General features: G+C 44.5%; 2 protein-coding genes across 2 annotated transcripts; one reads left to right on the forward strand and one right to left on the reverse strand.

The window, feature by feature from the left end:
* Positions 1 to 850: 850 nt before the first annotated feature.
* On the reverse strand, positions 851 to 7,024 carry LOC143851939 (uncharacterized). Its single transcript, XM_077361450.1, has 2 exons — positions 1,263 to 7,024; positions 851 to 1,176 (listed from the first exon to the last, which is right to left on the reverse strand). Exon 1 carries the CDS (start codon positions 5,113 to 5,115, stop codon positions 4,129 to 4,131), a length of 987 nt encoding a protein of 328 aa, XP_077217565.1. The 5' UTR covers positions 5,116 to 7,024; the 3' UTR covers positions 851 to 1,176; positions 1,263 to 4,128.
* Positions 7,025 to 12,578: 5,554 nt separating this feature from the next.
* On the forward strand, positions 12,579 to 14,079 carry LOC143851386 (uncharacterized). Its single transcript, XM_077360792.1, has 5 exons — positions 12,579 to 12,773; positions 12,866 to 12,915; positions 13,010 to 13,085; positions 13,559 to 13,602; positions 13,714 to 14,079. The coding sequence occupies exons 1-5, from the start codon at positions 12,713 to 12,715 to the stop codon at positions 13,906 to 13,908; spliced, it is 426 nt and encodes a 141-aa protein (XP_077216907.1). The 5' UTR covers positions 12,579 to 12,712; the 3' UTR covers positions 13,909 to 14,079.

Consider the following 14,079-nt stretch of genomic DNA (forward strand, 5'->3'; position numbering starts at 1 on the left):
GGTCACCCATCCTAATTCTACTCTCGCCCAAGCACGCTTAAATTTTGGAGTTCTGATGGGATCCAGTGCAATAGATTTCAAACTACTTTGAAGTCATCACATGGGTGAACATATCTAGGAGGCGTAATGGTAATATTACTACAATTAGGGATGCAACTAGGGTCGATTTTTGACAATTTGAGTTGAGCTTTTACCTTAAAATCGGCTCGAAGATCGGGTTGACCCGATTTTAAGGTAATGGTAATATTACTACAACCCCATCATACCCAAGCTGTACCCCCTAACTACAACAATCCTATAATTAAGATGTGTAGGGAGTACCACTACCAATAGGCTTAGTGGGTAAGAAAATAACAAGTGACAACTATCAACACTCATCAACAATTCCTCCACGAATTGGTCCAGGAGTAAATTTTTTGACGTGAGCCTCATCCACAACAAGGTCTATATCAATCTTTCTCACAATTGTCCCACCTGTCTATCATTCTCCATTTTTGTGTGAAAGCATGCTATTCCAAGACTCATTCACGTGGAGTCTAGAGAGTGAGAGACTTAAATGCTGCTTGAAGACAAAGCCAACCTCGGTAAAAACCCATATAGGCTACCAAATAGAAGAACAGGAGACTTCTTGTTTTTCCCTTTCTCAATAGGCTAGCTCAAACCCAAGACCTAAAAACTTACCACTAAAAAACTAAACATATGGCGGTGGTATCGTACTACTCTCCATAGATTGATGACCTCTCGATTCAACCTCACATTTTCTCTTACCCCACACCTTTTTTAAGGGAAGTGATATATTCGCCTTCTTTTCTTCCCTGGGCCACCTCATTCTATTGTGTTAGACCTAAAATTGGTAACAGGTACAGCAGTGACGTAAGAGCTGAGTTGGATGACCAGAGGAGCTGAGTCCTGGTGAACCAGAGTGAGTGAGTAGCGATGGAGTGGCTGAGTCCTACACAAGGCAAGCGAGGTCAGAAGACCGGACCGGGTTTTACTCCGGACAGGCCCTTCGACACTCAAGTCAGTATGAGCAGGAGTGAAGGGAAATGTCAGAGTTTTTAGGGAGAAGAGGGTTTTTCGTATTACCCGTTTGTCTGAGCCCTGTTTCCCTATTTATAGGGAAAAACGGGTGAGGTGTCCTGGACAGGTGGCGGCCTGTGAGAGGCTGGATCTCACCTACTCTGGGACAGGTGGCGGCCTGTGAGAGGCTGGATCTCACCTACTCTGGGACAGGTGGCAGCCTGTGAGAGGCTGGATCTCACCTACTCTGGGACAGGTGGCAGCCTGTGAGAGGCTGGATCTCACCTACTCTGGGACAGGTGGCAGCCTGTGAGAGGCTGGTGTTTTCACACCCCATCAGTTGCCCCCCAGTTTTCCAAGTCATTGAGGGACTTGGGAAAGTGTGACGATCATTTTTCTGGATGGGCAGATGTTGTTCAGAGGTGAATCGGAGAATTTAGTGTGGAGTACAGAGTCCACAATCCGGGGTCCGGAGTTCGCAGTGCGGAGTCCGGAGATCGCAGTCCGGGGTCCAGAGTTCGCAGTTTGGAGTACGGCTTCAACCGGACTGGCTCCTGGCGCATTACAGAATACATTATATCCAGTCCGGAGTTCGCAGTTCGGAGTCCGCAGTCCGCAGTCCGGAGTACGGCTTCAACCGGACTGGCTCCTGGCGCTTTACAGAATACATCATATCTAGTCCGGAGTTCGCAGTTCGAAGTTCGGAGTTCGGAGTTCGGAGTTCGGAGTCCGGAGTACGGCTTCAACCGGACTGGCTCCTGGCACTTTACAGAATACATCATATCCAGTCCGGAGTTCGCAATTCGGAGTCCGGAGTTCGGAGTCCGGAGTTCGGAGTCCGGAGTTCGGAGTCCGGAGTACGGCTTCAACCGGACTGGCTCCTGGCGCTTTGCAGAATACATTATATTCAGTCCGGAGTTCGCAGTTCGGAGTCCGGAGTTCGGAGTCCGGAGTTCGGCTTCAACCGGACTGGCTCCTGGCGCTTTGCAGAATACATTATATTCAGTCCGGAGTTCGCAGTTGGGAGTCCGGAGTTGGGAGTCCGGAGTACGGCTTCAACCGGACTGGCTCCTGGCACTTTACAGAATACATCATATCCAGTCCGGAGTTCGCAGTTCGGAGTCCGGAGTTCGGAGTCCGGAGTACGGCTTCAACCGGACTGGCTCCTGGCGCTTTGCAGAATACATTATATTCAGTCCGGAGTTCGCAGTTCGGAGTCCGGAGTTCGGAGTCCGGAGTACGGCTTCAACCGGACTGGCTCCTGGCGCTTTGCAGAATACATTATATTCAGTCCGGAGTTCGCAGTTCGGAGTCCGGAGTTCGGAGTCCGGAGTACGGCTTCAACCGGACTGGCTCCTGGCGCTTTGCAGAATACATTATATTCAGTCCGGAGTTCGCAGTTCGGAGTCCGGAGTTCGGAGTCCGGAGTACGGCTTCAACCGGACTGGCTCCTGGCGCTTTGCAGAATACATTATATTCAGTCCGGAGTTCGCAGTTCGGAGTCCGGAGTTCGGAGTCCGGAGTACGGCTTCAACCGGACTGGTTCCTGGCGCTTCATAGAACGCGTTATATCCAGTCCGGAGTTCCGAGTTCCGAGTCCGGAGTTCGCAGTCCGGAGTACGGCTTCAACCGGGCTGGTTCCTGGCGCTTCATAGAACGCGTTATATCCAGTCCGGAGTTCGGAGTTCAGAGTTCGGAGTTCGCAGTCCGGAGTACGGCTTCAACCGGACTGGGTTCTGATGCTTCATAGAACGCGTTATATCCAGTCCGGAGTTCGGCTTCAACCGGACTGGTTCCTGGTGCTTCATAGAACGCGTTATATCCAGTCCGGAGTTCGGAGTTCCGAGTCCGGAGTTCGCAGTCCGGAGTTCGGCTGGAAGTGGAGTCCGGTTCGGACCGGACTGCTTTTTGTCGTTTTGTAGAACGCGTCATATCCAGTCCGGAGTACGGAGCTCCAGTTCGGAGTTCCAGTTCGGCTGGAAGTAGAGTCCGGTTCGGACCGGGCTGCTTTTTGTCGTTTTGTAGAACGCGTCATATCCAGTCCGGAGTACGGAGCTCCAGTCCGGCTTGAGATGAGCTGGATTTTGTCCTATAGCGCTTTGCGCCATATCCAGTTCGGCTTGAGATGAACTGGATTCTGTCCTGTAGCGCTTTGCGCCATATCCAGTTCGGATTTTGATGAACTGAATTTTGTCTTGTAGCGCTTTGCGCTATATCCAGTTCGGATTTTGATGAACTGAATATAGCGCAATCAGCTAAAAGACGAAATTGAATTTTGTCTTGTAGCGAATCTCACCGAGTCCTGGTCGGCCTGAAATGAACTGGATTTTGTCCTGTAGCGCTTTGCGCCATATCCAGTTCGGCTTGAGATGAACTGGATTTTGTCCTGTAGCGCTTTGCGCCATATCCAGTTCGGCTTGAGGAACAGATGAACCTTCTTCAGGTTGAGTTTTACCCACGCGTTATATCAGTCTGGCTGGAGATGACCAAGTTTATTGAACTTCGGTTTTTGCAAGGGTTTGGTTTTCTGCCCGGGCCCATTTCTGACTAGAAGTGCGCTTCTGATCTTTGTGGAGGCGAGCCGTGGCGAACCAAGTAGCGAGTACCCAGTTTTAGCGAACTGGATTTCCAGATATAAATACCCAAGTTTTGTGAACTGGGTTTCCAGATATAAATACCCAAGTTTTGTAAACTGGGTTTCCAGATATAAATACCCAAGTTTTGTGAACTGGGTTTCCAGTGCGTACCCAAGTTTAAGAACCGGGTTTCCAGTGCGTACCCAAGTTTAAGAACCGGGTTTCCAGTGCGTACCCAAGTTTAAGAACCGGGTTTCCAGTGCGTACCCAAGTTTAAGAACCGGGTTTCCAGTGAGTACCCAAGTTTTGTGAACTGGGTTTCCAGTGCGTACCCAAGTTTAAGAACCGGGTTTCCAGTGAGTACCCAAGTTTTGTGAACTGGGTTTCCAGTGCGTACCCAAGTTTAAGAACCGGGTTTCCAGTGCGTACCCAAGTTTAAGAACCGGGTTTCCAGTGCGTACCCAAGTTTAAGAACCGGGTTTCCAGTGAGTACCCAAGTTTTGTGAACTGGGTTTCCAGTGCGTACCCAAGTTTAAGAACCGGGTTTCCAGTGCGTACCCAAGTTTAAGAACCAGGTTTCCAGTTCGTCCCTTACATCGAGTAGTTCGATTAGCAGTGATTCCACTGCATTTTTGCTTTTGAGTGCCATTGCATAGCACTCCCTGGACTGAGGTTGATCTCCTCGAACTTCACCCACACCATTGGGGGTTATGAACTTCATTTTTTGGTGGTAGGCTGAGGCGACTCCACGGATCAAGTTCTGGCCAGGCCGTCCTAAGATAGCGTTGTAGACCGAGGTGGCCTTTACTACCAGAAAGTTGACCATGGCGAATGCTTGACAAGGTGAGTCTCCGACTAGGACAGGGAGCTCGATCTGCCCCACCACTTTCACGACCTCTCCGGAGAAGCCAAATAAATCTGAGTTCGCCGGCTTTAGACGGTCGTCGCCTATCATCATTTTTTCAAAGGCGTGGTAGTATAGAATGTCTGCTGAGCTTCCGTTGTCCACGAGGATTTTCTTCACCTCCCAGTTGGCAACGAGCATGGTTAGAACCAGTGCATCGTCGTGGGGGAGGATAAGGTTGTCCAGATCTGCATCCGAGAAGGAGATCTCATTCTCCGTTCTCGACTTTTTGCTGGTAGTGTGCACGGCGTTAACTCGCCGTGCATATGCTTTGCGAGCGGTAGAGGAGGTGCCCCCAGCGGCAGGCCCACCCATAATTGTACCAATGACCCCCCTTGGCTGAGATCGGGGTGCCTCAGGTTGTGCATTGGGCAGCTGAGGGGTTTTGTCCCGAGCAGGGGGCTGTTGTGATTTCGGAGGGCTACGGCCCTGGGGGCTCTTTCCTCTACTCTCTTGGTTGCGATTGTCAGTCCGGATATACTTTTTCAAATAACCCCGGCTGATGAGCTGCTCAATTTCCTCCTTGAGTTGCCAACAATCATCTGTGTCGTGGCCGTGGTCTTTGTGGAACCGGCAGTACTTCGAAGGATCTCTCCTGTTTCCTTTGGAGATCATTCTAGGTGGCCACTTCACGAACTCCTCCTCACTGATTGCCGCCAGTATGAGCTTTCTGGAGGTATTGAGAGGCGTGAAGTTCTCTTCTCTTCTCTGAGGGGGTGGAGACTTCTCTTTTCTGGGAGGTTTATCCTCCCTGCGCTATTTAGGCAGATTCTTCTCTTCAGAGGTTATCCTCCGATTTGAGTTAAGAGCTGCTAGTGTTTCTTCCACCGTTATGTACTCCTCCGCCCCGGCCATGAGATCCGCCAGTGAATGCGGATTTTGTCGAGCCACAGCTCGACGGAAATCGTTGGACCGGGCGCCTGCGAGGAGCGCATTCATTGCTGCTGAGGGATCTAAATTTGGCACTTGAAGTGCCTCCCTGTTGAATCGGCGGACGAACACCTTCAGAGGCTCGTTGTCTTCCTGTCGCAAGGCCATCAGAGAAGCTGTTGTTTTCTTTGGCCTGCGGCTGCTCATGAAGTGGCGGACGAGGTCCTCTCCAAAATCGTCAAAATTGTTGATGGAGTTTGGTTTAATCCTGGAGTACCAGTCTCTTGCCGCGCCAGTTAACGTTGTTGGAAACGCTCTGCAGATGAAGACATCAGAAGCTCCGTGGAGGAGCATCATTGTTCTGAATGTCTCCAAGTGATCCACGGGGTCTGTGGTGCCGTCGTACTGGGGGACGGCTGGCATTTTAAACCCTCTGGGTGCTGGGGCACCTAGAACATCATTAGTGAACGGCGTTCTACTTGAGAACGCCCTGGAGGCGGGCCGGCTCTGGTCCTTCGCCAGTTCCTCTATTTTATGGTCCATGTCCTCCATTCTCTGTAGCAGGGGATCCGTTCTGTGGTCCCGGGACCTGATTCTTCCCACAGATCGGCTTGCCGCGGAGCCGGACTGACTCTCCGGACTCCTACGACGAGGCCGGGACTTTACTTGTGGTGCATGCTCTTCGTGAGCTCGGGGCTTCTGTGCAGAGCGGGACCTCGACCTTTGGCGGCGATGAGGCTCCGTCTGTGCGTGCCTAGCTGCGGAGTGATGAACTTGTCTGGCGGAGTGGTGAGAGTTCGGCCCTCCCCATGGCGTGATGACTCTCCCCTGTAGACATCTGGCCTTTCCTGGCCAGATCGTAGAGCTTCTGGAGGAGGTTGGGGAGGCGCCTGCAGTAGCTGCTGGTACTGCCCGACGAGGGCTGTCATCTGCTGAAATAGAGCTTGAACTTGCTCCGGAGTGGGCAGAGGGTTAAGATGTTCTGAGCGAGCAGGGCTCTGCTCGGCGGTAGCAGAAGCTGCTACTACCAGCGAGGCAATTCGCTCGCCCCAGGTTCTGCGAGGTAGCACGGCTTGATCAGTCCGTGTAGTAGGGATCCGCGCGCTCTTGCGCCCTGCCATTTTTTGTGAGATGCGTAAGAACAGCTTTTAGTTCTGGGGTCCCACGGATGGCGCCAATCTGTTAGACCTAAAATTGGTAACAGGTACAGCAGTGACGTAAGAGCTGAGTTGGATGACCAGAGGAGCTGAGTCCTGGTGAACCAGAGTGAGTGAGTAGCGATGGAGTGGCTGAGTCCTACACAAGGCAAGCGAGGTCAGAAGACCGGACCGGGTTTTACTCCGGACAGGCCCTTCGACACTCAAGTCAGTATGAGCAGGAGTGAAGGGAAATGTCAGAGTTTTTAGGGAGAAGAGGGTTTTTCGTATTACCCGTTTGTCTGAGCCCTGTTTCCCTATTTATAGGGAAAAACGGGTGAGGTGTCCTGGACAGGTGGCGGCCTGTGAGAGGCTGGATCTCACCTACTCTGGGACAGGTGGCGGCCTGTGAGAGGCTGGATCTCACCTACTCTGGGACAGGTGGCAGCCTGTGAGAGGCTGGATCTCACCTACTCTGGGACAGGTGGCAGCCTGTGAGAGGCTGGTGTTTTCACACCCCATCATATTGTATTTATCTCAACTCTTTTAGGCTACAAGGGGTGGCGCGGGGAAGAATAGGGGGCGAAATATCATTTCTTTTTCTTAACTTTAGACTAGACAAATCCAGAAGTAAGATTCACGTCCATGTGAGTGGAAATGAGATGCATGTGGCTAAGAGTATGGAAAGACGAATAGCTCCAAGAAAAGAAGGTGCAGTGGAGACCATGCTCTTTCAAGCATAAGGAAACGTTATTGTTTAAAAAATATAAGCTACCCATTTTTCAACAGTGGGAATATGAATAGCCATATATTTGCTTTGTCTCTTCTTGGGATTGAATAGATGGGTTCCTACTCTTTATGTTGACAAGCTTTGCATGTAGAAAATGGCCTGTTTTGTGGGGCCCAAGCTATCCACCCTCGGCCTTGTTTTCTAACTACACAAGATTTCTTGGAGAAAGAGGTGGGGATTTTTGTTGTAAAAGTGAGGCTTGATATGGGTAATTTGGTGTCGAATGGTCTAGTACCCAAAAAACTTTGATGCATGAAACTGTTTCCATGAAAGTGAAGAAGGAAAGAGCCCAGCGTATTTCATAAAGCTAAACACTGAAACCCGATGTATTAAATCATCCGTACCATCCAGTTAATGCAGAAACATCCAATCTTGGATGGGACATCACCTAAAAAGAGGTCTGATTGGAAGTTCCGAACCCCATGATTGATGGGCTGCTTTTGGATTTTTTTTTCGTCTTTCCAAAGAAAACCCATTGATCAAACGGTTGAGATCGCTCGGATTGATGCAGTTTTTGTGCTGCAATGCGTCAACTGGACGTTCTAGATTTCTGGGCTTTCAGTTTCATATTGATCGGATGGCATAGATGGTTATACATAGAGCTATGGTGTATATATACATGTGTTACTATATATGAGAAGAAAATAAGAAGTGTATTATAGTCCCGCCAATCAAATTAAACAATCCTTGACATTATATTGGTGGCTTACCGAAGGTTTGTTGAGAAAAACGAGGCATGGATCACCATGATCAGGTCCTCTGATCGAATGGTTGGGAGGTTCTTTCAGTTAATTTTCGAGTGTGTCATCTATGCATCGGAACCACTTGATCAAGGGTCAGGATTATGTTAAGGTCATGTGGGCCCACCAAGTCCCAACCAAAAGGGTTTTGGGGTCTTTTTTGGGTATCTTAATTGGAAATTAAACAGTTAGAATAAAAGTAATGTGACATGCATGCATATATCATGACGGAATGATTATGCTCAAGTTTGTAGTATGAAAGCAAGATTTGTTCCTTGTCATGCTCACCAAGGGGACCATTCAAGATAACATGTCCCGACATTGTGGGGGTTGAGCTTGTACCCTTGGACTCAAGACCAAGGGTCGCACCACTTGCAGTCATTGGTCCCCTCTATGTTCATCCATCAAAGCCTAATGTATTTCCAAGGACATGCATTCAAACTTATCATGTAACAGCTCTTAAAACAAACCCATTTCTACTAGCCTGCAGTGATCATCCAATACTACTTCTACCTGGAATGATGGGAAAATTCGATTGTTCTACCATAATCAATAGAAATACAATAAAAAATCAAAAGCCATGGAAAGGTAACCAAAAGAGGCAGCACATGCACCTTCCTCCCAAATGGGTTGGTATTAAATATATGTCTGCTTGGTGTGCAGCTGAAAATTTGTAGTTCATCAACTATATATATATATATATATATATATATATATATATATATATATATATATATATATATATATATATATATATATATATATATATATCATTTTCTTATATATACACGATCATGGTTTTAAATTTCGACCGAAATCCGAAATTTCGGACCAAAATTTCAGATTTCGGTGGGATCGAAACCAAAATTTGGCAATTTCGGCCTTTACCAAATTTCTGTCTGAAATTTCGTAATTTCGAGAAAATGCAATTTAAAAAAAAAAAAAAATGTTACAAAATTTCGGCCGAAATTCCGATTTCAAAATTTCAGGGGACCGAAACCGATACCAAAACTGAAATTTTAAACCATTTACACGGTACCATATTATTATTATTAATATTGTTGTTATTAATTATTAGGGAAATGATATCAACACGACCATGTTTTAAAAGTTGCACAGCCCGTGCTTGTCTTTTCTTTTCTTATTGGACTTGTGAGAGCTTTTTGGAAACTGTACCTTTTGACAGCTCTTTAAATACTAAAAGACAAGATGCACTCGCAAAAATATCACTGATATCATTTCCCTTATTACTATTATATGCATGTATGTATATATACACACATACACGATACAGGATTTGCTAGGCAATTTTGTGGAAAGCAATTTTGCAAGTCACTTTTGCAGAGAGAACACCACCTTGGATGAATTAAATAAATAAGACAAAATCAGCTAAAAAGTTAGCCTATGTGCTGTTCCCAGTTGTATTTGTCAGCTCCAAAATGGCTTTCCGCGAAATTAGCTAGTAAATCTCTATATATGCAGGTGCTATTGATCTACACATGTGGGCACTGCCATCAGTAGATCAATGACAAGGTGAATTCGGTCCATTATCAAAACAAGGCAGCGTCAATGCCAACAGTCTCTAATCTCTATACATACAATAGAGACAAGGTGAGAGGTTTTTAGAAATCTACTACAATTTCTAAAAACCTCTCACCAGTCACTCAAAGAATTGAAAAACAAAGTGATCAACGCCATTATTAAAATATAGTGGTGCAGATACAAGTCACGCACATATACAAAATAATAATCGGGCATTAGGGATTTGCTAGGGACAATATATTACAGAAGGTCCCTAGCAATGTTTATTACAGTTCCCAAAAAACTCTCATATGCCAATTAAACAAGGAAAGACAAGCTGAGTTTGTGCAAATGTTAAAACATGATAGTGCCAATGTCAGTAGCATATCCAATACGTATTAAATGATAGGGAAAAATACACTTAGAAAGTTACACGTAGACCCCTCTGGTTTCAATTTGTATAAGGTAGGCCCTCTCAGTTGACGGTTCGTCCACAGATTGAAGGGTTAGATCATCCGATGGAGCTGACTTTTTGGGCACACCCTATCTATGTCAGGCCCATCAAATGAACGCTTTGGATAATCCAAACAATGTGGGCCCATACCCGAATCCAAACACCCCAAAAAACACACTGGGCTCACATTGTTTGGATGATCCAAAGCTTTCATTTGATGGGCCCTAACATAGATAGGGTGTGCCTAAAAAATCAGCTCCATCGGATCATCCTAACCCTTCAATCTGTGGACGAACCGTCAACTGAGGGGGTCTACCTTACACAAATTGAAACTACAGGGGTCTACTTGTAACTTTTTAAACATTAGGGGTTAAGTTGAATGTGTCAGAAATCACAGGGGGTCTAATTGTATTTTTCCCTAAATGATATTTTGTTTAAGATGACTCCAAGCAAGGGGCACTTGAAATCCACATGGTCTTAGGGCCCACGATCTCCGTACTACCGACAGCAGCCACTCCAAACCAACTATAAGAATTGAAATATTGTTATTAATATAATACAAGATTAGAAACTCAAATCACAGCTTCCAAGAGTGAATCATTGGAAATTGGATTTTGAAGCTTGACCTTAGGAACTCGTTCAGAACTTGTACTGGGAGTGTGATTAACATATTCTTATCATAACATATATAGAATGGTGTAGAAACTCAACAGGAACTTTGACTAGAAATGGTAAAGGAAAAAATGGTTTCAAGTGTAGTCCAATATCTCGAGAGTATCAGATGTCAGCAATGTTCTTGCTTTGTAGCTTTTTCATTATTTTATTGCCAAGTTTTCAATTTAACTAGGAAAGAGAGATTATCCAACCCTTCTTATTCATGGACATACACTCCTCCGTTTATTTTAAACTTGTTTCATCACAATTTCACTTGAATTCCACATGCTCATACAGTATTACTATAAGAGCTGTAACTCAGAGCAACTAATAAAGAAGTAAACGGTGTATGTATCAAAACAATGGGGTGTATATATCAAGTCTGAGAAAACTATTTCTAAGCTGCTGCTTTATGAAATGTCCGTATTAGATGATAGTCAAATTCTTTTTGGCTGCCGACACATTATTGAAAGATTGAATTATAATTGACACATAACTGATTATTTTTTAATTTTTTTTTTTTCTAACTAGAATTGATTATTTCTATTTGGATAGCAAGAAAAACATTTCTGATGAAAATTTCCTCTTGGAAAATCTTTCTTTCCATGATTTAGAGAGAAATGATAAGATTATGAATAAATTAGACGCATATTATCATAAATTGTAGTTCCTGCTGAGTAAAAAATTGAATAGGGTCGGTTCAAGTCATCTTCTTTTTTTGTGTGTACAAAAAGTAGGGACTCTTAGAAATATTTTTCCTTTTCCAAACTGTTTGGGAAAATTCCTTCAATCCAAACAGGACCTAAAAGGGGGATGGGGACACTTGTTCTGGTAATGACACTCAAGGTTGATGGTTAGTGCACCTATCGGATCGATGTTCTAGGTGATTTATACACCTATTCTTGGTGCACATGCAATAATAATTCATACTGGGAAATAATACCAACCCAACCATGTTTTAATAAGTCCACACACTCAGCTTGTGATGAGAGCTTCTCCTGAACTGTAATAACCTTTAGAAGACGAGAAGGGTTAGTGCAAATATCAAAACATGGTTGTGCTGATATCTATTCAGGTCATATTTACTAGTTTATTTATGAATTTATAAGCAGATGATTTCTTTTTTTATTCAAGATATGTGCTTAAAATTGAAAAGCAAGTAAAAAAACAAAAAAAAACCGGGCATAAGGGAAAAATTTGTCACTATTGTAGAGAAAAGCAAAGGCAAAAAACTCATGTCTTTGATATTTAATAGGTCCCGTTTTCAAACACCAACATAGTCGCGACCCGATGTCTCCTGGCTGGACAAAGTGCGGACAGGGCGCGTGAAGGGCCGGTGCCCATGTGTCACCTGCCATGCCACGTTGGCCCGGTTCAGAGCTCGACATCGACGGCCACGTGGAGGTGCTCGACCAAAGACCAACTGACGACAAAACGTCCTCCGTCACCGTTCTTCGTTCTCTTCAGACCAAACGCCTTTCACGGACGGCGTTTCCATTCCACTGTCACCGTCAAAATTAACTGCTCTCGTTCAGGAGACACGTGGAGTGGGCCCCCGGTTTTCCGATCCCTCGCTGACGTGTCATATTTATTCTCCTCATTTAATGCCTCAACTGCTGTTGTTGGAAGAAAAATACCATCCAACGATATTTCCGGAATAAAGTCTAATTTGATAGTCCGCGGGACTCTTTGGCCTCTCCATTGGTCAAATTTTGGGGCCCACCTGCCTATAGTTGTATTTGTTAAGTACTACCCACAAACTCCCACGGGAGCCCACTTTTTATGCCTTCTGAGGACTATTTAATTTTGAGGTCCGCGGACTAGGAAAATTGGTTTGAATTTCAGAAATTAAGCCATTTATCTCTCTATCGGACTGGTAAATAGGCTCGTGGAGGATATATATTTAATGAACCATTTAGCAGTTTCCAAGCATTCTCAAGCGTCATTTCTTGGAAAGAAAGAACGAAGCTCACCTTTTCATTCTTCTTCTTGGAACTTCTAAATCTGCTCTCAATTCTCCCTGTCCTTTGCCTTTGTTTTCCAAAAGATGAGGACTTTTATGTCACTAGTGCTCCTTCTATTGCTGTTTCTCCTTGTTACAGTTCAAGGTAAGCAAAAAATTGCTCACTAGTAAAGAAAGTTCTTATGTCTACTGATTGTTAGTGTCTGTTATCTAATGTTTTGTGTTTGTTCTTATCAGGTATACGTTTGGAACCAGCTTCTATTTTTACAAAAAATCACAAATTCTATGTGGGTATTGAATTTTCAGCATTCTCTTCCATGTTTTGAGTTGGGTTTTCTTTCTTTCTTTTTTCTAATGGTGAAAATCTATGATTGAATGCAGAAAGAGGAGAGGAGTTCTATTGAAGGAAATGGGAATATTGGAGAAGTTGTTATATGCGAAGATGGGAATTGTTCAGGTACTGTGAAGAGAAGACATTTTAGGGCAGTCATGGAAGTCCACCACAGTCTACCAGGATTTCATGTAGATTACTATGGGCCTAGGAGTCACAACCCTAAGCACCATTGAAATCTCTCTTTTTATTTTCCTTTTCTTGATAGTTATTGCTGATCTAGATCTGATGCCAACTGGGTTTGAGAAGATAACAACAACCCAAAACCACCATGTATCAAACATGCAATTTTGTCTCAACTTTTATAACAAGCACAGGTCTACAAGTCCCTTTTTAGCTTAGTTTTACAAAGGCCTTGATGCACTTACAAATAATGGGCAGTTTCTAGGCATTTGTGAACTGAACCCACAAACAACATGATAATCATAATTCATTCCTTAATCAGCCTTTATATTCTAATAATTTTTTTTTGTCAATAAATTTGTGTTCAAAAAAGCTATAAAAGACCTTAAGTAGTTCTACTCTATCTCTTGGTGCAGGAAGGAATAGAAAACTTATGGACAAGGCAAGCTCTACTTCAGAGGTTGGTAGTATAGTTTAAGTAGAATCTTCTTGGATTCTATTATAGTGGCCAGAGCCATATTCTTCATTTCTTTCCTCTCTCTTTTTTTTATGATATTATGGTCATGTACAGAATGCAAATCGTGAAGTTGAAGCCACACCAAAGAATCATTCGGGAGACAAATTTGATAGGAAACAAGAGAATTTTTCCGTTAAGTCGGCGACTTCAGAGCACCGGCAACACACCCCCGAGCGCTATCCGGACATCATAGACATAGCTGGGATGGATTATTCTCCTGCTAGGAGAAAACCTCCAATTCACAACTGAATATTGTTAACCACTAAACAAACAATTTTATAAAAAGGAAAAAAAAAAAGGGAAAAGTTGGACAGCATTACTGAAAATGCTGCAGTTTGTAAGGGTGAGAGACGATTTTGTACATACTATATTTTATTATTCTTATATTAATTTTGATGATTGGGTACATAATTACTTGGA

This window comes from Tasmannia lanceolata, unplaced genomic scaffold, assembly GCF_043159265.1.
Source record: "Tasmannia lanceolata isolate RefF3 unplaced genomic scaffold, GAP_Taslan_0.1 ptg000018l, whole genome shotgun sequence".
NCBI classification, from domain to species: domain Eukaryota; kingdom Viridiplantae; phylum Streptophyta; class Magnoliopsida; order Canellales; family Winteraceae; genus Tasmannia; species Tasmannia lanceolata.

What these genes read in the sequence shown, in the direction of transcription:
- LOC143851939 (XM_077361450.1), bottom strand. Translation starts at nt 5,115, where the DNA reads ATGATCTCCAAAGGAAACAGGAGAGATCCTTCGAAGTACTGCCGGTTC.
- LOC143851386 (XM_077360792.1), top strand. Translation starts at nt 12,713, where the DNA reads ATGAGGACTTTTATGTCACTAGTGCTCCTTCTATTGCTGTTTCTCCTT. An exon ending in TCTCCTTGTTACAGTTCAAG is followed by an intron (nt 12,774 to 12,865) that starts GTAAGCAAAAAA and finishes TGTTCTTATCAG; the next exon opens with GTATACGTTTGGAACCAGCT. An exon ending in CGAAGATGGGAATTGTTCAG is followed by an intron (nt 13,086 to 13,558) that starts GTACTGTGAAGA and finishes CTCTTGGTGCAG; the next exon opens with GAAGGAATAGAAAACTTATG.